At 48.6% G+C, this 26841-nt stretch overlaps 2 protein-coding genes across 3 annotated transcripts; one reads left to right on the top strand and one right to left on the bottom strand.

The window, feature by feature from the left end:
- On the top strand, positions 1-5549 carry STX4 (syntaxin 4). Of its 2 annotated transcripts, none has more exons than XM_032460416.1 (11): positions 1-316; positions 505-606; positions 719-818; positions 954-1028; positions 1778-1848; positions 3348-3456; positions 3529-3605; positions 3841-3978; positions 4903-5013; positions 5103-5201; positions 5296-5549. In XM_032460416.1, the coding sequence occupies exons 1-10, from the start codon at positions 287-289 to the stop codon at positions 5181-5183; spliced, it is 894 nt and encodes a 297-aa protein (XP_032316307.1). In that variant the 5' UTR covers positions 1-286; the 3' UTR covers positions 5184-5201; positions 5296-5549. The 2 variants fall into 2 exon arrangements, with proteins under 2 accessions (XP_032316307.1, XP_032316308.1); XM_032460417.1 differs by having other exon boundaries at positions 46-178.
- A 13210-nt stretch (positions 5550-18759) lies between these two features.
- Positions 18760-26822, bottom strand: ZNF668 (zinc finger protein 668). Its single transcript, XM_032460399.1, has 3 exons — positions 26700-26822; positions 20631-21297; positions 18760-20191 (listed from the first exon to the last, which is right to left on the bottom strand). Exons 1-3 carry the CDS (start codon positions 26746-26748, stop codon positions 18979-18981), a joined length of 1929 nt encoding a protein of 642 aa, XP_032316290.1. The 5' UTR covers positions 26749-26822; the 3' UTR covers positions 18760-18978.
- Positions 26823-26841: the final 19 nt, after the last annotated feature.

Genomic DNA, 26841 nt, shown 5'->3' with positions numbered 1-26841 from the left:
TGCTCCAGTCATCCCAGAGGGGGCGGGGCCGAGGCTACGGGAGCGGGAGGGGGGAAAGAAAAGGGAATTCCAACCTGTGGAAACTTGGGGGTCCCCGAGGTCGGCTCCTTCCCTTGACTGTGAATGGTGCCAAGGACAGAGCCTCTGGTGGCTGGTTGGGGGCTTTGGGGTCCGCAAGGTGAGGGCGGAGGGGAGTGTCAGGGTGTGAGTGGGGTACGGGAGTTCCAAACTTAAAATCTTGAGGCCCTCCCGGCTCCGGCGCCGGGGAGAGGGAGCTGGGGCCGCCATGCGGGACAGGACCCGCGAACTGAGGCAGGTGAGAAGTCGGCGCAGCAGGGTTGGGGACGGGCGGATGGGGTGGGGTCTGGCTGGAATGCAGGACTCCTGGTGTTCGGGGCAGGGAGGGGTAGCTGTGGGCTAGTAAGGAAAGACCCGGAAGCCCGTGAGTCCTGCGGGGCGAGAGCGACAGCAAGGAAGTGATGCCAGTGACCCCGACCCTGGCAGGGGGATGACAGCTCGGACGATGAGGACAAGGAGCGCGTCGCGCTGGTGGTACACCCGGGCACGGCACGACTGGGGAGCCCGGACGATGAGTTCTTCCAGAAGGTAAGAGGCTGGGGTCTCGGCCTGGATTCACGAGGGGCCTGGAGGACTCAAGAAGCAGTGCGGTCTGGAGTACCCCTATACCTCCTTCTGCCCTTTCGGTCATTACCCCCAGGTCCGGACAATTCGGCAGACTATTGTCAAGCTGGAGAATAAAGTCCGAGAGTTGGAGAAGCAGCAGGTCACCATCCTGGCCACGCCCCTTCCCGAGGAGAGTGAGTGGAAACCCGGTGCAGAACGCATGCTTAGCCAGAGGGATTGTGGGGATTGTAGTTCCACGCAGATGGTGGCCAGGGAGATTTGTTGAGGTACAGGCTGCTGTTTGGGAAACTTGGCTTTCTCTTGTTCAGGCATGAAGCAGGACCTGCAGAACCTGCGCGACGAGATCAAACAGCTGGGGAGGGACATCCGCGCGCAGCTAAAGGGTAAGCTCTTAGGACCTCAGATACTTTCCTCTGGTCCTGCCCAGCTCCTGGTATATCTGGGAAGTGTATGGCCCAGAGAGGCCAGTGATATATATCCAGGTCACACAATAGGCCTACATCTAGAATCTGCATCTTCTGGTTTCCAATCCTAATTTCTTTCCACATATGCCTGCCTCTCAGGCTCCCCTATTTATAGTGAAACCATTTACATTTGACCCTTGACCAATGTGGAGGTTAGAGTTGCCAACTCCCCTGCCCTAGTCATGATCTGCATATAACTGTATAGTCCGTGCTCCAAGTCCCAGGTTCTGTGTGGATAGTTTCAACCAGCCATGCATTGTGTAGTACTGAGTATGCATTTATTTTTTTAAAATCCAGGTATAAGTGGACCCATGCAGTTCAAACCCATGTTGTGCAAGGATCAGCTGTACTCCTACAATTCTTGCTGCCCAGTGTGCATTCTTTGGGTAGGCAGATGGAGGTTTTGTTAGGAGGCCTCTGCATACTTGTGGGAATTCTCTGATGTATTTATTGCAAAGAAAAATATACTTTCTCCTTTCAGAGGCTCAGAATTAGTCATTTTATGATAAATTATACTTCCAAAAAAATCCTATGGAGATAAGCAATTCTCTGTTGTATGGCTAGGTGGCTGGGGTATGAATGTGGCCCTGTGTGTTAGTCCCCAGATGAATTTCAGAAGCCACAGGTCTAACCCTTTCCTCCACCAATACCTTTGTGTCTTCCCACAGCCATAGAGCCCCAGAAGGAGGAAGCTGATGAGAATTATAACTCGGTCAACACAAGAATGAGAAAAACCCAGGTGGGTTTGTCATTCCCAGAACCAGAACATTTCAGCAAGTGTTTTATAGATCATTAGATGGCAGACGTAAGAATGAAGGCCCTTAGAGATCAAGTCCAACCTGATTTTTCAAATGGGGAAACTGAGGCTCAGAGAGAAAAAGGACTCACCCAAGGTCAAGAAACCAGGTCTCCTGACTTCCAATCCATGATAACACCCTGCCTTCTCCTCCATTCAGTGAGACATTGCTGAGTCTCCTGACATGATCTGGCCTTGGCTGTAGGTGATACACATTCTAGAAGCCAAGATGGGGAGTTAAACTTGAACAGATGACAAAGACATTACTCAGGTAGGACTTGGTAGCTAATGGCTCTGCCCAGGGAAGAAGAGGGAGCAGTCAAATGACTGGGAGGTTCCCTGCCCATATGACAGGGACATCCTCTGCCCCAGGGGAAGAATTCAAGAAGTCAGGAAGAGGAACTTCCCTGGTGGGGGAGGTCACTGAATCAACATCTTAGTAAGAAGATTTGAGATGCCTCCTTTGGGTGCCCAGTGAGGAGGAGTGGTTTGGAGTTCTTGGAGATGAGAGTTGGAGTAGGTAGGCTCAGAGCTCAGCAAAGACCCCAGATTGAAGATGGAGCATTTCAAGCATCTGAAAGAGTGCAGCAGAAGCCAGGAGAGCAGATGTGTCTCTGAGGAAGGAACTCCAAGTAATGAGCATGTTTTAGACACCAGGGGAATGGACAAGTTGTGAGTGTGTTTCAGGAGCTTGTGATGGTCATTGGTGTGAGAGGCCGAGGACCCAGGTAGACCTGTAAAATCTGGGCAATTGGCTGACCTCCAAGCATACTGGCACACCTCTGTCTAAGCAGTGAGGCTGGTGTTCAGCAAGCATTCAACAAATATTTATTGAGGACTAACTGTGTGCCAGACCCTTTTCTAGATGTTTGGGATACAACCATGAACCAAAGATCCGTATCCCCATGGAGCTTACATTCCAGTGGGGAGAGACAATCACCATAATAAATAAGTAAATTACTTTAGAACATAGTATTCATTAAGGGAAAAGAGCAGAAGAGGAATTGAGAACACTGGGCGATGGCAGGTTGCAGTTTCAATAAGGTGGGGAAAACTTCATTCAGAAGGTGACATCACAACAAAGACTTAAAGGCCTTTGTGGGGCTTGAGCCTTCAAGGCTGAGGGAGCGGTGAGTGCAGAGGCCTGAGGTGGGGTGTGCTTTGTTCAGAAAAGAGTAAGGAGCCCACTCTGTAGGGAAGAAATGATTGGGAAGATTAAGATCAGAGGGAAAGTGGGGAGGATGGGTCCTGTAGGGCCTTGTAGGCCCTGGTAGGGGCCTCAGCTTTTACTTTGAGAGACTGGGGGAGCTTTTCAAGGTGGTTAAGGCAGCAGGAACCTAAAACAGCTTATGCTCTGTGCTCACTGTACCCATGGGGATGCTGAGGCCCAGACCGGGCAGGGATCCTCCCAGGGTTGCCCAGCCTCTATTCTCCATCCTTAGCACGGGGTCCTGTCCCAGCAATTCGTGGAGCTCATCAACAAGTGCAACTCAATGCAGTCCGAATACCGGGAGAAGAATGTGGAGCGGATTCGGAGGCAGCTGAAGATCAGTGAGTCATGGCACCCGGCCCACAGGGTCAGGTGATCTGACCCAGCTCTGAACCTGGCCTTTTCCTTCACAGCAAATGCTGGAATGGTGTCGGATGAGGAGCTGGAGCAGATGCTGGACAGCGGGCAGAGTGAGGTGTTTGTGTCCAATGTGAGTAGCCGCATCCAGCCTCCCTCTGCCGGGCCTCCCATCCTCTGAGTCCTGGCCCCTTTTTGATGGAGGGAATCCTGAGGCCCATCAGGGAGCGAATTAGCATGCCTGGACTCACTCTTCAGGGCCCTGGCCCAGTTCTAGGTCTGAGGGCTGCCCTGAAGCTCAACAGGAACTTCTGAACCTGCTGCTGGCTTCCCTGTGACCTGTTCCTCCACTCCTGTCCACTCTCCAGATACTGAAGGACACGCAGGTGACTCGACAGGCCCTCAATGAGATCTCGGCCCGGCACAGTGAGATCCAGCAGCTTGAACGCAGTATCCGTGAACTTCATGAGATTTTCACTTTTCTGGCTACTGAGGTGGAGATGCAGGTGGGCACTGCGAGCAGCTGGCCGGGCTTGATCCGGCCCCTCGATGTGAGACTATGTGCAGTCAGAACCCCAGTCGTGGCTGTCAGCCCCCTTCCACCCTCTCTGAGGCTTTCATTTCCCTCCAGACTGGGCCATGCCTCCAGGTCGGCCCTTACTTCCTTCCTTAGCTGTGCCCCCAACTGCAACCTCTTCAGCAGCTGCCCAGATGGCTGCTCCTCTATACGTTGCGCCCCACCTCCCCAACTTGAGCCCACCCCAGGAATGACCCAAACCCTGGCTCCTCCTCCACAAACAGAATCTACTCTTATACCTCTAAGAGCTCCAGAGTTGCCCCCAGAGGGCATGCCTCCTGAATTCTGCAGAAGGTTGGGGTGGGAGGTGGTGTTCCTCCCCTGGCCCTGGTTGTATAAGGGGAGCTTCTAGCCCTGTTCTGGAGGACTGACCCCCCAGGGCTGTAGCCAGTGCCCTGTTGCAGCTGGGAGTTGTGGGGAAGAGAGTTCTTTCAGTAGGAGTACCAGGACCTGAAGGCTGGCAGTGCCAGGAGGAGGCAGGGATAGGGAGGGCTTCACAGCAGCTGGGAGACAGGCTGAATTCAGACAGATTCATGAGGGGATGGAAGTTCACCCTCTGTGAAAAAGTATGAGCCATTTAAGGTACTCAGCTCCCAGCCAGCACTGCAAGTAGAGGTTGTAGTGGGCAGGCGAGCAGGGCAGAGGGAGCGCATGGCACAGGGGGCCTGGAAGCCACCTTCTGGAGTGTGAACTTTGGTCAGATGTAGTTCTGCCTCCATGTCTTTGTTAGTGTAGTGTTTTCTGCCAGGAACGTCCATTAGTCATTTGGGGCTGGGGTGGGCAGACAGAGTTGCTGCTGGGCCCACCACCCCCGTCATTCCTACCCGCCTGAACCACCCCCTTTTCTGAGTAGGGGGAGATGATCAACCGAATTGAGAAGAACATTCTGAGCTCAGCAGACTATGTGGAACGTGGGCAGGAACATGTCAAGGTGGCCCTGGAGAACCAGAAGAAGGCGAGGAAGGTGAGCCTCCCCCACCCATCCCCCGCACTGGGTGGCCCACCCTCCCTCCTCTCCTGAGTTTCCCTGACCCACCCCCTCCTCTCCCACAGAAGAAAATCTTTATTGCCATCTGTTTGTCCGTCACTGTCCTCATTCTGGTGGTCATCATTAGCGTCTCCACGTTGGTTTGATAGCATCGCATATTCTAGGTGAGATATTGTGGGCCTGCCCCCTGGCTTGCCCTGTCCCTGACCCCAGCCTTTCCTCCCCCCTCAAACCGTCTTCTCCCTCCTTCCTTTTCAGGCACTGACAGCACCAGGGACCCAGGGTCTGCCTTCTCTCCCAGCAGCTGGGGGTGGGCAGGACAGAGCCTCCAGCCAGACCCCTCCCTCACACTGGCCCTGGGCAGAAGGGCAGACGGTTCTTCTGGGGTTGGCAGCCACCCATCCATGAGGGCTTCCCCCATCAGGCCACAATGCCTGGGGACGGGCCTGCAGTGTCCTGTTTGGCTGGGACATGTGGTTTTGTAAGAAATTAAAAAACAAAAAGAACTTGGAGATTCTCCTTTGCATTTGTGTTCCTGAAAAGGCCGGTCCAGGGTCTCCAGGTATCCAGCATCCCCACCTCCTGGCCACCCTTAGGGACAGGCCCTGCCCAGGCAGGCTCAGATCAGACTGTCCTAGGTGCTGTGACCACACCAGGCTGGCACTGCCCTACTACCCTCCCATAAAACCGGTGGGGCCAAGAGGGGGTATCGTCCACATCTGGCTCTGTACTGTCCCTGGGGAAAGAGCAGTGAGGCTGGGCCAGGCCAGGCTGGGGCACAGGTGAGATGTGTGTGTGTGTGTGGAGGGGGGCATCCATGGGCACTTCTGAGGCCAAGAAGAAGAGGCACTGTGAAAAAGTAATTGAGGCTGTTACTTTGGATACAGTAGACAAGGAAGGGCCTGTCTCAAAGGGGGTGATATTTGAGTGGAATGGTAAATGAGGAGGGGCCAATTGTGGGAAGAATCGGGGAAGAGGTGGCCAGGTAGATGGTTCAGCAGGCCAGGCCCTGTGCCCAGAAAAAGGCATTGCCTTTTATGTGACAGTTCAGGTTAGAGAGCCAGCCACACTGCGTCAGCACACCTGGTTTCTCAGGGGTCATGTGGCTGAAGAGGGTAGAGGCGGCAGAGGAGCCTGCCCCCGGTTTCTGTGACTCACCTGAGCTCCAGGCCCCGCCTCTAAACTTCTAGGAGTTCCAAGTCCCATGCCTAGTTTCTGGGGCTGGATGTGACGCCTGTCCCCAGACATTTGGTTTCAGGGGTAAGCTGGCTCCTGGCTCCGAAGCCTGGTGGGAGTGGGGCGGCACCTGACCCCGACCAAGATCTCGGGGCCAGGTTCCAGCCGCCCCGTTCCACCCCACTTTCGATCCCACAGGTCGCCGCTGCTGCTCCTGGCTGCCCAGGCCGTCTGGCCGCAGTACCGTTTGCTTCGGCCGCCGGGTGTGGGGTACACATTTGGGTGCCGGGGTGATGCGAAGAGGAAGGGTTGGACGCCTTTTCGTTGGTTCAGTCTCGGACCCGGCCCCTGGACCCGGGTTAGGGGAGGGGCTGGAGGGCGGGATTGGGCCGCAGTGATGCGCGACCCCGCCTGTTTCCGCCTCCAGTAGCAGCTGCGCGCCTTCCTGCAGCGCCCCCCTGTGGCCATGGAGTGGCGGTTGCCCCGTGCCTGCGCCAGGTCCGAAGGAATGGGGCGTGACTGAGGGAGCGGCCCGGTCGCAACTTGGAAAACGATTGGCCAGGGGACCTAACTGTTGCTCCTGAAGAGCATTGGGATTGGTTTGTAGGCCATCCTGAAGCAGTGAGCTCCTTGTATTAAACGGCAATTAGACTGATGTGGGCGGGCCTCAGAGCGATTCCGCAGTCGCACCCAAAAGCGATTGGATCACAGAGTGCAAAGCGCTTTGATCAAAACTCCAAGAGGCGGAATGCTGCGGGCCTGCGGGAGACTGGCAGGGGTAGGGAGTCAGGACTTAAGGCGAGAAGGCGTGGCGGGTCCCGCTCCCTCCCTAGCTGCTTGAACTTGAACTGCACAAGTCTGGGAGGGGTACCCACGCCTTCATGCTGTTTAAGATTCTGTATCCTGTGTACAGATGAAATTCTAGACGTTTTCAGGAAGGAGCCCCTAATTCTCAGCACTGTGCAGTCTGGATGTCCTTCCTACGGGAAACTGCGGAGTCGGATGGATCCTGCCCCTGTGGAAGATTGATTTGGACACAGCCTCTGGAGCCCGATTCTCCATCTCTTCCCCTGCGTCCTGTTTCTTCAGAGGAATCCTGCCCTGTGGGCCCCTCTTGTCCACTCCCTCATCTTTCTGCCTTCAGAACCGAACTGCACAACCCATGGCACTTACTGGGATCTGATAGAGACTATAAGACCGACGCGGAGACTGTGCCACATCTACTTAGATGGGGGTCCACGTGTAGCGCATGCCTTCTGCTTGGCCGTGCTGGACAGCGCCACCCCTGCAAGGCTGCTTACTTTCTCACCCAGGAAGCCGTCCAGCACCTACCGGAAGAGCCGGCCAGATGGCCAAGCGAGGGCTCGGATGCTGGGCTCAGTACTTTGAACTTTTCCCGTGGGCTGTTTTTGAACAGGTGAGTGGGAAGTTTGGAGCAGACTTAGCAGACAAGTGGAGCCATGCACTGGAGGTTTCTTAGGCTCCCTTGTGTATACTACTTCCTTGTGGGAAACCGACCTGAGTGAGGGGCAGGTTTTGCACTAAAATCCTGGCTTGGCTGCTGTCAGCCCAACTTTCAGGGAACACAGTCTGTGTTAGTTGTGGCTTTTCTAAATCCACTTCTCATCACAACCTTTCAGCTGCAGCCCTCTCCACTAATTCCCTCATCCACTGAACATTTCATGGTTCAGATTCCTAAGAAGAGGATCCTGATTGGTCTAGGTCAGGCTACATTGACCTACCTATGAATTGTCTACCTTGAGTCAAGATTTACCCTTGACCAAGAGGTACGTGAGGTGTTATGTGGTACAAAATGCTGCAGCAGTGTGTATGAAGGAAGAACGGAGGATGCAGTGATTGACATTTCTGGTGCAGCCCTGTGGGAGATTATATTACTGTTCCAAATATATGGTGTCCTTCCTACTGGGCCCCTCACTTTAGGAGGATTATACATCCATGCTTGTCCCACTTACAATAGGCTTGGCTATATAACATGCTTTGGCCAATGGAATGTGAGTAGAAATGAAAGTACTACTTCCAAACAGAAGCTTTAAGCACCAATGAGTAGGCTGACAGATTCCCTTCTCTTTTCCCTCTGCTATGAACCTGGCAATTCCCAGATCAAGATTTCTTCAGCCTGGAACCCAGAATTAAGAGGACATGAAGCTGAGCTGTAGCCCACTGATAAAATGATGTGTAATGGAAGTGAGAAACTTCTCTGGCTGTGAGCCACTGATACGTGGAATTTGGTTGTTACTACAGCATAATAAATCTAATTCAACTGTTACAGAATAGCACCCAGAAGTGGGGTGCTCCTATAATTTAAAAAACCCCTGAATTTGGGGGCATTGGCTTTGGAGCTGGACAGTGGCTTCCACTACCTTTGGAAGGTGGAAAGATGGAGATGTGTGTTATGCAGTAATGAAGCATTTGGTTAAACTGTAAGCAGGAAATAGAACTAAGAATATAAATAATGTCCAAAAGAGCTTAGAGCTTTAGGCAAAAACTTGGGGAAAGAGAATATTAGTAGCATGCCTTGGTTGCTGTTGGGTGCACTTGACAGGTTACTGTAGGAAAGAGACAACTCAGAAAATAATTGGCCAGTTTTTCAGCAGAAATGGAAGAGAATATAGAAACACCAGGCAAGTGATCCATGTTTCTAACCAGTGATTAAAACTCACCTTTGTGGCAAGGACCATATCAAGTATATGGCTCTCATGACTTTTGTTAAAATGTCTGAATTGGTAAAAGTGGTTCCTAATAAATCCTTTCAGTTATACAAGATGACTCAGAAAAGAGACTAAGAGTGTAACACTCCATTTGCCTACAACTAAGTCTAAAAAGAGAGGCATGTCTGAAAAAATTGGGGGTTTGGTGGTTGGCCCAAGGAACTGACTGGAATCAAATAGATAAATCCCCCTTCCCCCAACACACAAAAAAAAGTCATTAGCTTGGATTTTAAAAAGACCATGCGTGTTCAAGACTTAGTGTGAGCTTGAGGGCTTCCAAATCTCTATGGGCATGAAGGAGACCAAGAAAGCTGCCCTACTTCAGAAAGGTATAACCTCCAAATCTTCGCAAATGTGGCCAAGGAGAATAAAAAGAGAAGGATGGGCCATTCTTAGGGCAGAGCCAAGGACATGGAGAAGAATGAACTAGGGAACTAGCCCCAGGAAGAAGTCCCAATTCCAGGGAAAAGAGGGGAGCCTTCTCAACATCTGTCCAGCAGGATTTTAGAATTATTGTAGACCTGTAACTTCTGTCTCCTATTTTTCTTTCTGAATGAGAGTGTTTACTGCTATTATCCTGTCCCTGTTCCACTTCATGTGGTGGATGTGGAGAAGAGGGAGAGATAACCTGTGATTAATGGATTGATCTATTTATTTATCTATCTAGTTATCTGTTTACCTATCTATTTCAGTTCATAGGTCTCTGGATCAAGAGAAGCCACATCTGGACCTGATATAGAGACTATTAGAGGTTCTGCATTTGAGCCTGATGCCATGATTAGATGGGTCATTTCGGTTATCTACCTTGGGAAGAGGGTGCATTTATTTTGCATGTGGAAGAAACACAAAAGGCAGTATTCGTGACAAAAAGGGCAGACTGGGAAAGATTTGACAGTTGTTCAAAAACATTCATTGGCCCTCCCTATGAGGTCCCACCATACAAAAAGATTATATATCCCCATTCCACTGGCATTAGCAGTGGGCGTGTGGCTTCCTTTAGGAACTTGAGTGGGAGTAACATGTATTACTTGCAAGAAGAAACTTTAAGAGCCGTCATGGGACCTGCCAACTTTCTTCTCTTTATGTCTTAAGAGTCAAAGTTCCAGACTGAGGCTATTCCTTCAGACTAGATTCTGAATGAAGATGATGTAGAACAGAGCCACAGCTGTCCCATGGAGGACATGGAATATGGATGAGAAAAACACATTTGTTGTTGTGAGCCACTGAGATTTGGAGGTGGTTGTTACTGCAGTAAAACTTGATCCAAGCTGATTGGTTAAAGCTCCCTCCATATTGCAGAGGCTCTCTATTCAGTTCTCCTTTTCTGTCACTCACCGTGACAAGCGTTGTACCAAAATGAGCTGTGGCGTTGCTGTGAGGTCTGAGCCTTTGCCCACTGTTCAGAGAAATTTACCCTCAGATCCAGTGAGCCTTCTTGATTCTTCCCAGTTCTTGGCAACTAGTGGTAGTTCATGCAAACTAGAAAAACATCTAGGGGGATGGGGCCCCAGACCTTCTAGCATCTTCTTGGTACCTAGTAAATGTCAGTCTCACACACATCTTCAGACCACGATGGCACCATTGCCAAGAGAAAGTAAAACTAGACTCAAAGACATAGTAAACAGACTTATGGTTACTGGTGAGGAAATAAAGTGGGAGGGGATAAATTGGGAGTTTGAGATTTGCAAATACTAACAACTATATATAAAACAGATAAAAAACCAAATTTCTTCTGTATAGCACCAGGGAACTATATTCAATATATTGTAGTAACCTATAGTGAAAAAGAATATGAAAATAAATACGTTTGTCCATATATGACTGAAACATTATGCTGTATACCAGAAACTGACACATTGTAACTAACTATACTTCAAAAATTTTTAAAAAAGAGAGAGAAAGCAAAACTTGCCTTAATTGCAAGGATGTCAACCCTTCTAAGAAGCACCAATATAATGGATAGTAAGTGGAAATTCTATATTAGTTTCTGTGTGGATACAGCTACATGAAACAAAGACTCAAACTAACCATGGCTTAAAGGAGATAGGTTATTTCTCTCTTAAATAAAAGTCCAACTTAGTATGGTGGATCTTCGCATAAAGTCATCAGTCCCCATGAATAATTTTTAAAAATCATGATTTTATCTTCTTGCTGTTCAATCCCTGGGGTACTGCCCTCAACCACATGGGGTCCAAGATGGTCCACTATCAACAGTCTAGCCCTTGTGAAGCAGGAAGGTGAAGGGATGGCTTGCCCCTTACCCTGGACTGCAGAAGTTGTACAGATAATTTCTACCATAATCCTATTGTCTAGAATGTAGTCGCATGGCCACATCCAGCTGAAAGGAATGCTAAGAAATATAATCTTTACTCTGGGCAGCTTCTTACCAAGATAAAAGCTCTAGGTCAACTAGGAATCTATTCCCAGGAAGCAGTCTCACTCTGGAAGATGGAATATTGCAGCCACGTACTACAAGTGTTAGCCCAGTCCCCAACTGTGTTAGTTTCCTATTACTCCTGTCTCAAATTACCACAAACTTAGTGACTTAAAACAACACCAACACATATTTATTTTTTTACAGTTCTGGAGGTCAGAAATCCAAAATTAATTTCACTGGGCTAAAGTCAAGGAGTTGGCAGGGCTGGCTCCTTCTGGAGGAACCATTTGCTTACCTTTTTCAGTTTCTAATTGAAGCCTTCATTCCTTGGCTAGTGGCCCCATCCTCCATTTCAAAGTACATCATTCCAATCTTGGCTTCCATCATCATACCACCTCCTCTCACTCTGACCTTCCTGTCTCCCTCTCATAAGGACCCTTGTGATTACCTTAGACTTATCCAAATACCCCAGGATAATCTCGTATTTCATTAAGTTAAGTCATCCTTAACTTAATCACACCTGCAGAATCCCTTTTGCCACATAAGGTAACATTCTTTGGGGGGAGGGTATAGCTCAAGTGGTAGAATGCATACTTAGCATGCACGAGGTCCTGGGTTCAATCACTAGTACCTCCACTTAAATCAATCAATCAGTAAACCTAATTACCTCCCCCCTCAAAAAAAAAAAAAAAAGGTAACATTCTCAGGTTTCAGGGATTAGGCTGTGGACAATTTAGGGGGCCACTGTTCAGCATACCACATGACCCCAATCCATATTTAACCAATTTATTCATAAAATATTTATTGAGCAAGACTTATGTACCAGGCATTATGGCAGGTGCTGGAGAAATAGAGGTGAAAATACAGATAAGGTCTTCTGGTTTCATGAAGTTTATATTTTAGTGCAGATAACAGGTAAGGAAAAAGCTAAGATATTCTAAAACCATGACATGTATTATTGAAAAATTAAGCAGTGTTTTGTGACAAAAAATTTCAAGGAGTTGGAGATGGCTGTTCTAAACAGTAGTCAGGAATGGCTTCTTAGGGAAGGTGACTAATCCAAAGGGCAGAACTTGAGAGCTCAGAAGGCAGAACAGAGCCAAGGAAGATTATCTTTAGGCCCCAAGGAAATATGCTCAGCTGGATTTTGAAATTGCTTTGGATCAGTGACTCCTTCTGAATTTCCATTTCCCCCCTTTTTGAACCAGAATGTGTATAACTATTATCCTGTTCATGTCCCAGCCTTGCATGTTGGAGCACCTCACTTATTTCTTTAGTTTCATAGGTCCACAGATGGAAGGAATTGTGCTCTAGGATGGATTATACCCAGAGCCTCCTATGCATCTAATCTAGATAATGAAATTTGAGGCTTTTGGTTTGATGAGATTTCTATGAGATTTTTCTTTTTAGACTCTGACTTGACGCTGTAATGAGATGAGAATTTTAGGGACCTTGGGAGGAAGTGAATATATTTTGCATGGGAGATAGACATGAATCTTTGCAGGCTAGAGGGTGAACTGTGGTACGGAGAATAATGGCCCCCCAAAGATTCCATGCCCTAATCTCTGTGTTGCATGACAAAAAGGACTTTGTAGATGTAATTAAGTTTACTAATCAGTTGATCTTAAGATAGGGAGATTGTCCTGAATTATTCAGGTGGGCCAAATGTAATCATATGAGCTCTTAAAAGCTGAAAAGCTTCTCCAGCTAGCTATAGAAGAGTAAGGCAGAAGAAGTCAGAGAAATTTGAAGCAGGAGGACTCAATGTGCCATTGCTGGCTTTGAAGATGGAGAGGCTCCCAGCCAGGGAATGTAGATGGCCTCAAGAAGCTGAGAACAACCTTTGCCCAACAGCCTACAAAGAAAATGGGGACCTCAGTCCTACAGCCAAATGGAACTGAATTCTGCTGATTACCAGGGTGATTCTGGATGTGACAGAGCCTCCAGATAAGAGCTCATACAGGCTGAGACTTTGACTTCAGCCTTGTGAGACACTAAGTAGAGGGCCCAGCTGAGTCACCATAGACTTCTGATCTACAGAAGCATAAGGTGAGAAATGGGTGTTGTTTTCAAGATACTAAGTTTGTGGTCATTTATTATGCAGCAGCAGAAACCTGATATAGTAAAATTTGAGCTGAAACTTGAAAAGTGTCACAGGCAAATCTAGAGCATGGGTTACATCCCCAGAAAAGAGCAAGTGCAAAGGCTCCAAGACTAGGAAGAAACAAATAAACAGGAGGCCAACATGGCTGGCCCCTGCTGAGCGTAAGGAGTAGGTAAGAGATGAGGTCAGAGCTAGGAGAGGACTTGAATGGAAGGTAGGCTTGAGGGAAAGAGATTTTGAGAGTGGGCCGTGCATAACAAGTGAGAACAAGTCCCCGAATCTCCTTGGTTGAATCCAGAATGACTGCTCCACCTACTGCCTTCCCTTACCTCTTCCTCAGCCCTGATCCTGGAGTTTTCTCCTGTGAGAAGTCTCAACTTATCCAGCCATTTGACTGGGGAGGGGATGATCACTGCAGTCCACGGTACAAACCAAGTGGTGATGCCAGCTATGGCCCCAGCAGTGGGGCCTATGATTTTGCATTCTCAAGATGCACTCACTACCTGGGACAGTCCTGGCAGAGAGGCAGAAAATCAAAAGAAATCAGGACAGAAGAAAAGTGAGGGCCAGAAGTCAGACTATCTGGGCATTATCCAGATAATATAATGGGACAAAGATATCACAAGAAAAGAAAACTCCAGATCACCACTTCTTATGAATATAGATGTAAAAATCCTCAACAAAGTACTAGCATACAAAATCCAGCAATATATAAAAATGTTTATACAAGCAGGATTTATCTCAAGAATGCAAGGTTGGTTAAATATCTGAAAATCAATTAATGTAGTAAAGAATATTAATAGAATAAAGAACAAAAGCCATCTGATCATCTCAATAGAGACCAAAAATCCAGCAACTTTCCTTTAAAAAAAAAAGGTTAAGGAACTAGGAGTATGAGGGAATATTCTTACTTTGCTAATTATCAAAGGGCATCCATGAAAGTCACAGCTTACATCATACTTAAATGGTGAAAGACTGGATGTTTTTGCCCTGAGATCAGGATGTCTGCTTCTATTTAAACCACTTCTATTTAACACTGTAAGCAATAAAAAGAAATAAAAGCATCCAGACTGGAAAAGAAGAAGTAAACTATCTCATTTTACAGATGACATCACCTTATATATAGAAAATCCTTAGGAATACACCCACACACACACACAAAAGATTAGAGCTAACAAACCAGTTCAGCAAGGTTTCAGAATACAAGAATAATGTAGAAAAATCCACTGTATTTCTCAATACTACCAATGAACAATCCAAAAAAGAAAGAAAACAATTCCATTTACAATAGCAACAAAAGGAACCAAATACTTCTATATAAATTTAACAAAAGAAATGTAAGATTTATACACTGAAAACTATAAAACACTGTTAAAAATTAAAATCTAAATAAAATTTAAAACACCCAATGTTTATGGGTCAGAGATTTATCTGTCAAGGTGACAATACTCCTCAAATTGATGTACAGAGGCAATGCAATTCCTATCAAAATCCTAGCTAGCTTCCTTTTCTTTTTCTTTTTTGCAAAAGATGACAAGCTGATCTTAAAATTAATACAAAAATACAAAGGATCTAGAAAAACAAAAATAATTTTGTAACAGAAGAACAAGTTGGAGGACTCACAGGTCCTGATTTTAAAATTTACTACCAAGCTACAGTAAGCAAAACAAATGTAGCACTGGCATAAAGGAAGATCGATTTATCTATCTATCTAATCAATCTATCTCTATCTATCTATCTATCTATCTATCTATCTATCTATCTATCTATAGGGAATAAAATTGAGAGCCCAGAAATAAACCCTTATATTTACAGTTAGTTTATTTTCAACAAGGAAGTCAAGAGAATTCAATGGAGAAAGAACAGCCTTTTCAACAAATGGTGCTGACACAATTGAATATCTACATGCAGAATAAGAAGGCTGGACCTCTACCTCAAACCATACACAAAAATTAACTTGAAATGGATCAAGAATCTAAATGTAAGAGCTTTTAGCTATTAAAAACGTTCATAGTTTATAAAAAAACTTTTATCCATTTTACACTTATACATTAATAACTAAGTTATAAACTTTCTAAGTGTTTGTAAAACTCTTGGATGAAAATACAGGCATAAATCTTCATGACCTTGGATTAGGAAATAGATTCTTAGATATGGCTCTTACAGCACAAGCAATAACAACAAAAATAGACAAATTAGACATCATCAAAATTAAAAATGTTTGTACTTCAAAGGGCACCATCAAGAAAGTAAAAAGACAACCCACACAATGGGAGAGAATTTTTGCAAATCATAAGGAACTTGCATCTAGAATACATAACTCTTACCACTCAACAGCAAAAACTTAACCCAATTAAAAAATGGGCAAAGGATTTGAATAGACATTTATCCAAAGATGGTGTCTAAATGGCTAATAAGCACATGAAAAGATGCTCAACATTATTTGCCATCAGGGAAATGCAAATCAAAAACCACAAATTAACACCTACTAGAATGGCTATAATAAGAAAAAAGACAGATAATAACAACTGTTGGTGAAGATGTGGAGACATTGGAACATTCATACCCTGTTGGTGGGAAGGTAAAATCATGCAGCCACTTTGGAAAGCAGGCTGACAGTTCCTTAAATGGTTAAACATAGAGCTACCATATGCTTCAGCAATTCCATTCCTACATATATACACAGAGAATTGAAAATATGTCCACACAAAAATGCACATGAACGTTCATAGCAGCATTACTCACAATAGACAAAAAATGGAAACCCAAATGTCCATCAGCTGATGAATGGATAAACGAAGGTGGTATATCCATAAAATGGAATGTTGTTTGACAATAAAAAAAAGAGTGAAGAACTGATCAGGCTACAATATGGATGAGCCTTGAGAACATTATGCTAAGTAAAACAATCAGTCACAAAAGACTACATTTTGTATGCCTCCATTTACACGAAATGTCCACAATTGGCAAACCTACAGAGACTGAAAGTAGATTAGCCATTGACTAAGGTTGAGAGAGGAGTTTGGGGAGGAACTGGAATCAATAGGGAGTGACAGCTAATAGGTGTGGAGTTTCTTTTGTGGAAATGAAAATATTCTAAAATTAGATTGTGAATATACTAAAAACCACTGAACTGTACACTTCAGACAGGTTAATTGTATGGTATGTGAATTATATTTTAATAATGCTGTTAATTTTTTAAAAAGTCAGACTGAGTTCTCAGGGAGCAGGAACTAGGGTATGGGATGCTGATGGTGTCAGAGAAGGGGGACCAAAATCAAAAATCAAGTCAGTAGTAAACAAAAGTTCTGCTTCCAACCACCACTCCCCCAGTCTGGTGTCTGTTTCTCTCCTGGAGCCCTTACTTTTAGACTTTGGTCCCAACCTGGACAGGAAGGAGGCCTGGGGTCTGTGCTTGTCCTGCTATGGGAATGGGTATGAGCAGTGAGTGTCCCTGGTCAAACTGGTGCCCTCTTCCTGCAGCCATGACACCCTCGTCCCTGCTGTTGCCATGTGCACACTTCTCACCTTGTTCTGCTTTGGAGAACCAGCATGAGGGCCTGGACATGACAACACTGTGTGAGGCCCCTGACACCAAGGGGATACCTCCAACTTCTGCTCCAGGTGCTACCTGGTGTACCAGTCCTGGGCTATGGCCAGGTACTTCAGAGTCCCCCATGACTGGCATGTGCATCTGGAGATGGGCTGCACATGGACACTTCCTAAGGCTGCCAACTTAGTGGCCTCCAAGTCCACAGATAATAGGATGGGAAGGAGAATATGGTTCACTCTGATTTTTGGCTCTGTTTTGGCCCTAGTGGCTGGAATTTATAGTCCAGAATCAGTTCTTGGGTATCCTTCCAGAAATATCCTATAGGAATTTGAGTACTTATGAGTAATTCAACCCAAATAGGAGCATACTCTACAGTACTTTGCACTTCAGTTTTTTACTTGACATATTTTTTGGATATTGTTCAACAAGACAGATTGATAAGCCTCATTTTTTAAAAACAGTTAAGTAATGTATTTTATAGTGGCTTCATTAAGTTAGTCCTTTGCTAGTGGGCATATGGGGTGTTCACAGTTATCACAAATTTTGCTGCACCGAACAATCTTTTATCTTCAGTTTTGTCACAGAAGTGGGAAAAGAAATCTGTGGTGTAAATTCTTTGAGGTGTACTTGCTGAGTCAAAGAGTTTATGCATTTAACTATTTTTTAAAATGTGTGTTTGATTACTTTTTTTTCCCTCTTCCAGTTTTATTGGGATGTGACACAGCACTGTATGTTTAAGGTGTACAGCATAATGATTTAACTTACATACATCATGAAGCATTTAACTTTTGATAAACATCAAATCATCTTCCCAAGAAGCCATACCAATTTATACTAAATGTGGGGCCTCATTTTTGTTTTTTGAAAAATTACTTTGCAAGGTATGTAGCCATCCAGAGTATGGATATAACTGTAAAGTTATTTAACAGCCTATCCTTTTCCCACTGATTTGAATAATCATATTTATCATAAAATACATTCCCAGGAATAGGGCTGTTTTTGAAGCCTCTCCCTCACTTGGCTGATTAACTTACTCTTCTGTCATTATTTTCCTTTTATTCCAGTGCTTTGGTGTTTGATTATCTAGTGTGTCAAATACATCATCACTACTGTTGTTTTTTTTAAAAACATATTGTACAGGAATTTAGAATTTTTATGTTCTGTTAAAAAGTCCTTTTGAATGGCAATGAATTTAAGGATTAAACTGGGGAGAAGCAACATCTTTTAATAATCTTTCCATTCAGGTATACGATATGTCTTCATTTAGTTAGGTCTTGTATCCTTCAGGACAGAGATAGCATTTTCTTCATATAGATTTTGCATGTTTTCTGGTGAGGTTTAGTCTTTTGTAGTTTATGGGTTTTGTTGTTATTGTGAATGGGACCGCAAGTATATTTCCTAATTTGTTATTGCAATTTATAGGAAATATACTAACTTTGGGCCTCCGTTTATTATTTGTAAAAGGACAAAAGTAGAAGTACTTAGTAAAAGGTCAAGTATGGACTCAACAAAGTTAGATAGATTTGTTCATTACAGGACTTATCAGTGACTTTAATTACTTTGATTACCAAGAATCCCCAAGAAGGGTACAGGAATTTCCTGTACTTACTTAACCATGAAACCCTTGTCACAAGACATTCTGAAACATATTTGGAGAAAATGATGCACCCCAAAGACACTTCTAGTTTCTAATTTGTCAGTCCAGGGATCTCCACTGAACCTTATCTAATGCCCAAACTCCCACTCACTTAGCCCCAACCAGAACACAGAAGACAACCCAATGTCAAAGTGAATACTTTAATGAATGCTGCTCAGAGAGCCATGTCTCTTACTAGCTGCTGCCAGCCTCCACTGTCCCCAGCTATTTGTCAGGAGGGTGAGCTAGCTGCCTGGGGTGCAGAGATGGATCTGGAGTCTAAAGAGCGAGCTGGGACAAAGGGATGTTCGGGAGGCACCCTGTAGGGGCTCAGCTCCCAGGAGTGTGGCGGAGGGGGCATGGGCCTCAGGCTGGCCCCTCTTCAGGCATTCCTAGCAAAGCCACAAGAGGCTCGAGGGGTGTGGGGGTCCCGATGGGCACAGGGTGGGTGCGTTCGTGCTTGCGCAGGTCACTGGCACTCAAGAAAGCCTTGGGGCAGTGAGGGCAGGTGTAGGGGCGCACAGAGCTGTGGGTGCGGCTGTGCTTGCGCAGCCCAGCCCGATCTGAGAAGCTCTTGCCGCACTGTGTGCAGGGAAAGGGCCGGAGCTCTGGGTGTGAACGCTCGTGCCGTCGCAGCAACGTCAGCGTGGAGAACATCTCCTTGCACTCCCGGCACACAAACTGTGGTGGTTTCTCGTCCACCTCCTCACCCCCGACCTCGCCTGCCGCCCCCAAGGGACCAGGAGCCTCCCCAACCCCAGCATCTTGGCACTCCACGTGCTCCACTGTCATGCCCACAACTTGCCACTGGGTGGCCACCACACCACCGGATTCTGAGGGCAGCCCCAGCAGCCCAGCTGGAGGGTCTCCTAGCCCCGTCCCTGCTGCCGGGGCCGTGGAGCCCTCCCCTGCCACGCTGACGGGCAGCGCCAGCCCCACTACCAGCTCCTGTTGTGGGGGCGCCCCTGCGGCCTCGCTACTTCGATGGGTCCGCTCATGCTTCCTTAGGCTTGACGAGACCACGAAGGACTTTCCGCAGGCGTTGCAGTGGAAAGGGCGCTCACCTGAGTGCACCCGGCTGTGCTTCGTGAGACTGGCCCGCTCCGCGAAGGCCCGCCCGCACTCTTCGCAGCGGAAGGGCCGTTGGCCCGAATGCACCAACGCGTGCCTCTTGAGGTCCCAGGACGCCACAAACGTCTTGTCACACTGCAGGCACTTGAACGGCCGGTCGCCAGTGTGTACCCGTCGGTGCATTGCCAGGTCGGCCGGCTGCCGGAAGTCCTTGCCGCACTTCTCGCAGCGGTAGGGCTTCACGCCCTCATGCGCCCGCTGGTGACGCCGGAAGCTCGAGGGGTCGGAGAACATGCGGCCGCAGCGCGGGCACAGGAAGGGCTTCTCGCCCGAGTGAGTGCGCTCGTGGCTCTGGTAGGAGCTAAGCTGAGTGAAGCCCTTGCCACAGGCCGGGCATCGGTAGGGCTTCTGCGCCGCATGGATGCGCTGGTGGCACGTAAGTGAGGATGAGCGGGAGAAGCTCTTCCCGCACTCTGAGCAGAGGAAGGGGCGCTCACCCGTGTGGGACCTGTGGAAGGGCGGAGGCCCAGCATGAGGGTGGCGGCCCATCACCTGACCCCGCTACCTGTCTGCACGGTAAGTTAGGGCCCCTTAACATCGCTGGGGCTTTGGCCTAATCCCCTAAGGGCCACAGGGCTGTGCCCCAGAGTAAGATACCTTCAGGCCGGGCGTCTAGGTTCCAGACCCATCTGTACACACAACACATCAGGCCCCACTCGCTCCTCCTGGACTCCATTAGAGACCCTCTGAGCCGCCCAACTTCAAGCCCCGCCCCCTGTGGTCCAGGAACCCAGGCCAATCAGACCCTAGTTCCACCCTCCCCGATAGTTCCGCCCCACTCATCTTCCTATTGGCTCATTCTGCTCTGTGGAACTCAATACCTCCACCCTATTGGTACACGCAGCCCAACCCCTTCAGCCGCCCACCACCCAGCCCCACGCCCTCACCGCTCGTGGTTGCGAAGGTCCTTGAGCTCAGCGTAGGCTTTGCCACAGCGCTCGCAGCTGTACGGCCGCAGGCCGGCATGTGTCCGCCGGTGCTTGCGGAACACCGAGGGGTCGGCGAAGCTCTTGCCACAGTCGGCACAGGCGTAGGGCCGCTCACCCGTGTGACCTCGCTGGTGGATCTTGAGCTTGGAGAGCGCGCCATAGGCCTTGGGGCAGTGCGCACAGCGGAAGGGCAGCTCACCGGCGTGGGAGGCCAGGTGCACCCGCAGGCACACAGGCTGCATGAAGCGCCGGCCGCACTCAGGGCAAGGGAAGGGCTTCTCACCTGTGTGGCTGCGACCATGACTGCGCAACTCAGGTGCCGTTTTGTAGGCCTTGGGGCACAGCGGACACGCATAGGGCCGAGGCTTAGCCGCTGCACCTGACACCTTGTCCCCACTGGCATCCTCCACTTTGGGGTCTGTCTCTGGCTTCAGCTTCACCTCGGCCACCTCCTCTGCGCAGTCTGCAGGCCCATGTGTGGCAGCGTGGCGTGCTGCTCGGGGTGCATTCGGAAACGTCTTGGTACAGGACAGGCACTTATAGCGGCGGCCAGCGCGTTTATAGCCAGGGGCTGGGGACCGGTCCTCCACAGACTCTACCTCCATGGCCTTGGTGGGCGGGGCTTCTGTGAGAGAGGCAATGTTAGGCAGAAGCCACACCCCTTTCCCATTCGCCAAGGCCGATCTCCTTACCAAAGCCCTCTGAGGCCTCAGAGAGAACTCTGTCTTATCTGCATTCCCCACACAGGATGCACATCCTTCCTTACAAACATTCCTGCCTCTCTGAGCTCAAGTTTCCTCTCCAGTCTGTTCATTGATGAAAGAAGCTCCACCAGGTGACCTCAGAGAAGCTAAGAGAGGGGGCTGGTGTCTTCAGAAGGTTCACCTGAACTTCCCTCCCCAGCCTCTAGGCTTTTCCAAACCCTGTAGCATTCCCAGAAGGCCCAGGCTCCATTCATCTCACCATCTTCCTTCTTCAGTTCAGAGGCCAAGACCTATGCAAGGATGCAGACACGGAGGCTACCCAGATGTGGATCTGGGCTGAAGGTCTCCAAGTGCCCAGGGAAGACAGAGGTAGGTCCCGAAAAGGGCAGAGCCAGTGGGCTAAATGTAGTGATTAGCACCATCTGTCTGGAAGGGGTAGGTCCCTAGTGTGTATATTTTGTCTTTTCCTTCTGGTTGGTTAGCTTTCACAGGCAGCAACTGTTCACACAGAATTCTGGCCTTGCACAGATGTAAGGTACTCCACCCCAGATAGGAATCCTGGTCCACCCTCTGCTGTGGAATGGCTGTATGGTTCTTGCTCCCATAGCTCTGGTAATGGGGAGCTCAGTTACTCTCAAGGCAGCTTGAGCCATTGCTAGCAGAAGTTAGAAGCCTCTGACTCATACTCAATGCATCTGCTCTAGCCTGGCCTCCTGGGACACTGGCCCTAGCTAAGGCCTCTTCTTTCTCGGTTCAGAGCCCAGACACCCTCCACCCAGCTGCTCCTGGGGATCATGGCTGGGAGGAAATAGGATTAACGGCTGCATTAGTCTTAACACCAGCTCATCCTCCCTAGGGGATGAAGGGAAGAGGATTATGGCAGATCCACTTAAGGAGTGCTTGCAGCAGCTGCTGGGGGCAGAAGGGTGGGGGGGAAGGTCAGTGTTATAGAGAGGGGAGGGGAGCCAGGTGTGCCCAGAAGCTGAGCTGGGAGGCATGAGGCCTGGATTCTCGTGCTCCTTTTCAGGCCTGTTTCTTCATCTGTACATATCAGGGGTTGGTGGCTTCTAAGTTATGACCCAGGAAGGACACAGGAGCCCTTGGGGTGAGTGGCAAAGGCTGTATCATTAGAATCAAAATCCTTCTGCCTGGTGGCCCTGCCTCAGTCCCCCACCCCTACACACACAATCTACTGTGCATAGGCAGCCAGAGTCTTCTTCCTGAAGTACCATGTGATGATGCTCTGTCCTCCGCTCAAGAACTTTCCATGGCACCATCTTATCACGCAAGATTCCAGGCCCTTCCTGGCTGTTACAAATCCTTCCTTTGAGCCTCACTTCCCAAAAGAAGCTCTTCTTTCTCCTTTGGTTTTTTGGTCCCCTTCCCACACAATTCTTTTCTACCCTCAGCTTGTTTTTTTCACTTTTCCTACTAAATCCTGAGGCTGGAAGATAAGTTGAAGGGCTTGAGGCCCAACCTTCCCCATGGCTTGAATTCCCCCTACAGTTTCTAGGGGAAACTGTATCTCTGGATGAGGCCCTCACTACCTCCCTTCCAGGCTATCTCTGGACAATCTGACAGATAAAGTTTTTCCTCAATAAAAATGGTAGCTCACATGTACTGAGCACCTACCTGTTAAATAACAGGCTATATCCTGAGTCTTTACATGTATTAACCCACTTGATCTTCATGTCAGCACCATGAGAAAAGTTCTATTATCACTCACTTTCATTGATGAGGGAACTGAGGCCCAGAGAAACAATACAGCATTGTAGTTAAGTGCAGTCTCTGAAGCTAAACTGCCTGGCTTCCAATCTCACCTCCCTTACAGAAAAGCTGTGACCTTGTGTAATTTCCTTCACGCCGTAGGAGCTCAGTTTTCTCATCTGAAAAATGGAGGTAATAATAGTACTTACTTCACAGGGTCGGGTGAGGGCTGAGTGAGATAAGAATAATTACTGCTCTCAATTACTGAATCTTCTCAGAGCCAGACACTCTGCTGAGTGTGCTACCTTATTCTCTCATAGCTTCCTGAGATAGGGATTACTGTCCTCATTTTACAAATAAACTGAGGTTCCAAGGGGGTCAGTGATTAACCCATGATCACACAGCTAGTATGTCATGCGGCTGGGACTTGAATCCAGGTGTTTAATTTGCCTGGCGTTACTGGGCCCTCCCAGACTTGTCTGCTGCCTGGGCCAGTCCCACAGTGACTAGAACCCTGAGCCTTCAGGGTTTCCCCGCTGCCTTCTCCCATGGGAAAACTCTTTTGCATCCTTCAAATACACCTTCAGGTTACACTTTTGTCTTCTCTCATCCCATAGAACTGCCTGGAAACCAGAGCCACCATCTTTATGTTTCTGTTTTCCTCTCAGAGGGCTGGACCCATGGGTTCTGAGCTCTGGGCCACTGTTTTCTTACCTGTGAGCCAGAAACCAGATAGCTGAAGGGGTAAATCCCTCCTCTGAAGGCACTTCCTAGGGGAAATGGTAGGGGAGTCCCAGGTTGGTCCCAGCAGGCCCCAGCTCCATGAAGTAGAGGGCCAGGTTGGTTAGGGCCCTGTCCAAAACCCCACCATCAACTCCTCACTTCACTGTTCATGAAGGAATCTTCCACCCACCCACCACTCCCTAGAGTGATTCTGTGAACTCCCTGCGTGACAATAATCATCCAGGGAGTGTGGGGTAGGACTCAGAAATCTACTCTCTGGGTCATTCCAACCAACACTTAACACTTAAGAACCAAAGTTACATCCTTAGGTCTTCACAAGCTTCTAGGAGAGAGGCATTTTTACTAAGTCTCTTTTTCAGATGTGGAGATTAAGGCCCCCATAAGGGGGAAAAAACTTGCATTAAGGATACATAACTAGTCAAGGAGCCCAGACTCAAACTCAAGTCTTCAGGTCCCTGGGATGGGCTCTTTCTTTACTAGCCTTCATTTATTTAAGGTTTATCAGCCAAATCATGAGCCTTTCCACTGTTCCTGGGGACAAAGACCAGTATCTTTTTTCCGTGGCCAGCAAGGCTCTGAACTACAACTCACCTCCCACTCCTCTCCGCCTGGCTCACTACGTTCCACTCACACAGGTTCCCTTTTTTTCCGTCAAAGACCTAAATTCCTTCCCATCTCAGGCACTCTGCACTAGGAGTTTCCTCTGCTAGAAAAACGATTCCCCAGTTATCTTTATGTCGCTATCTCTCTGATTTCATTTGGGTCTCAGCTCCCTGCCACCTCCTTAAAGAAGGCTTTGCTGACCACCTTTCTTAATGCTATCTGCACTCCTGCTGATCACTCTGTATCCGCCTCCTCTTTAATTTCCTTTATGTTGTTCAACTGGATAACAGTCCTTGCAAATTTACCTTGGCCCAGGTATCATTCTAAGCATTTTATGTGTACTACTCAAGCTAAGCCTCACAACCGTCTGGAAGTCTGTTATGGACTGAATACACGCATGCATGGAAGGAAAGCCATGTGAGAACTTAGAGACAAGGTGGCCATTCAGGAAAAGAGCCCTCACCAGGAATTGAATTAGCCAGCACCTTGATCTTGGACTTCCTAGCCTCCAGAACTATAAGAAATAAATGTCTGCTGTGTCTCCCAGTCTGTTATGGTTTTTTTGGTGGGGAGTTGTTGTTGTTTTTGTGGTAGCCCAGACTAAGTTAAAGAGGTCCCCCCCCTCATTTTACTGATAAGGATACTGAGGCACACAGCAGTGAAGTAACTAATCATGGTCACAGCCAGTATTCAAAGCCAGGTGGTCTGCCTCCCAAACATCTGCTCTCTGTCCTCTGATTATCACTTTGCTAGTACTTAGACATTTTGTGGTTCAGTTGTTAATTCTCTGTCTCCAGCCCAAGAGTCTAGGCTGGCAAAGAGCCAAGAACCTTTATTATTCTGTACCCTTTACACACAGAACCATGCTTGGTGCCCCAAAACAAACTGAGATGGTATTTGAACCCAAGTCTATAGCCTCTGCCTCCCCCATAGTAGGAGTTTGTGAGAATGTCGGTCAACAATTATTTATTAACTGAATTTCTCTGCCTCTCCCAGTTCACAAAGTCCAAAAATCCCCCCTGTATCCCACAATGGATTCATTGCTTTAGTGAGGGAGACTTGTCTTTGGTTTACTATTGGACTCTTATGAGGGGAACGACGTCCTGCTGTCTGAATAGGCTCTAAATGCCAGGGATGCAGAGATTTACTTCCCAGAGAGTTTAGCCTAGAACCCTGTGGCAGGGATGAGGTGAAGAGCCACTTTTTATCCTCTCTGTTCCTCGGTCTCCCCATGTCTAAACAAGTAGTCACCAATAGGTCTCACAGGCCATGAGAGATCTGGTGAGATGGCAGAAGGGAACTGTGAACTATGCAGAGATGACAGCTAATCATCTCCTAGGCATCCAATCTGGTTAGTCCACAACCTAATCCCAGTCTACTTTTCCAGCCTCACCTCCAGCGGCAGGGTGCCGCTCCTGACAGCGACCTTAGCTCCAGGCACAATTTTAAAACTTCCCCACCTAAATGCATCTCCACAGGTAGTTCTCATTGCCTTCTCCCGTGGGAAAACTCATTTGCATCCTTCAAATACCTGCTTCCCCAGTGCCCTCAGGAATACTTAATAGGCAGTAGAGATAAGGGCGCCACGGCACTCTGAGCCTGTTTCCTTATCAGTAAATTGGGGTCTCTGAGGGATGCAGGAGTTTGAAGGGCGTTAGGGTCGAGAGCTGCGGAAACCCTGCCCTTCTCGTTCCCTGTCGGGGCCCCCGCCAGACAGACAGCCCCGCAGGGCAGGGCCCTGGCTGACTCTTCTCGAAGAAGGCCCTTCATCGGAGACTGTGGCAAGAAGGAGTGAACGAAGAATGACAGAATGAACAAATGAATGGACCAAAGGCCGACTGTGGACAAAGGCCTGCAAGATGGCGTTCTCTAGGACCGCGGGAGGGGCGGCCAGGACCTCGGCCGGGGAGGGGGGCTGCAGGCGCCGAGGACCGTGCTAGGCGGGCCGCGCGCCTGGGACAAAAGCCCGCAACATGGCGTGCTCTAGGACCCCCGGGCCCGCAACGCGCAAGGCGGGCAGCCGTGCCGGCGGAGGCCAGGCGTCCGCTGCAGCCGGTCCGCCGGGACAGCCGGCGGGTTCTAGGACCCGCTGGGCCCAGAGCCCGCCCGCGCCCTCCCGGGGCCGCACTCCTCCCGCCCCGCCCGCGCCGCTCGCGCCAGGACAACCCCATCCGCCCTCTGCACCCACAGGGAAACTGAGGCCCGCTCGGGTTGCGTCCGCATTGGGGCTGCCCGGGGGTCCCTGCGGCTTCCCGCCAGCGTTTCCTACCTGAACGGACTTGGGCTGGCTTCGTGGCGTCAGCGGCAGCTCCTCTCATCGACGGATCCCGGGACACAACCAGGGAGGGGCAGGCGCTAGGACCCAGCGGGCGGGGTGGAGGGTGAGGGAGAGGAGGCGGGGCCGGCGAGCG

This window comes from Camelus ferus, chromosome 18 (genome assembly GCF_009834535.1).
Source record: "Camelus ferus isolate YT-003-E chromosome 18, BCGSAC_Cfer_1.0, whole genome shotgun sequence".
NCBI lineage: Eukaryota > Metazoa > Chordata > Mammalia > Artiodactyla > Camelidae > Camelus > Camelus ferus.
This window is presented reverse-complemented; position numbering and strand designations above follow the sequence as displayed.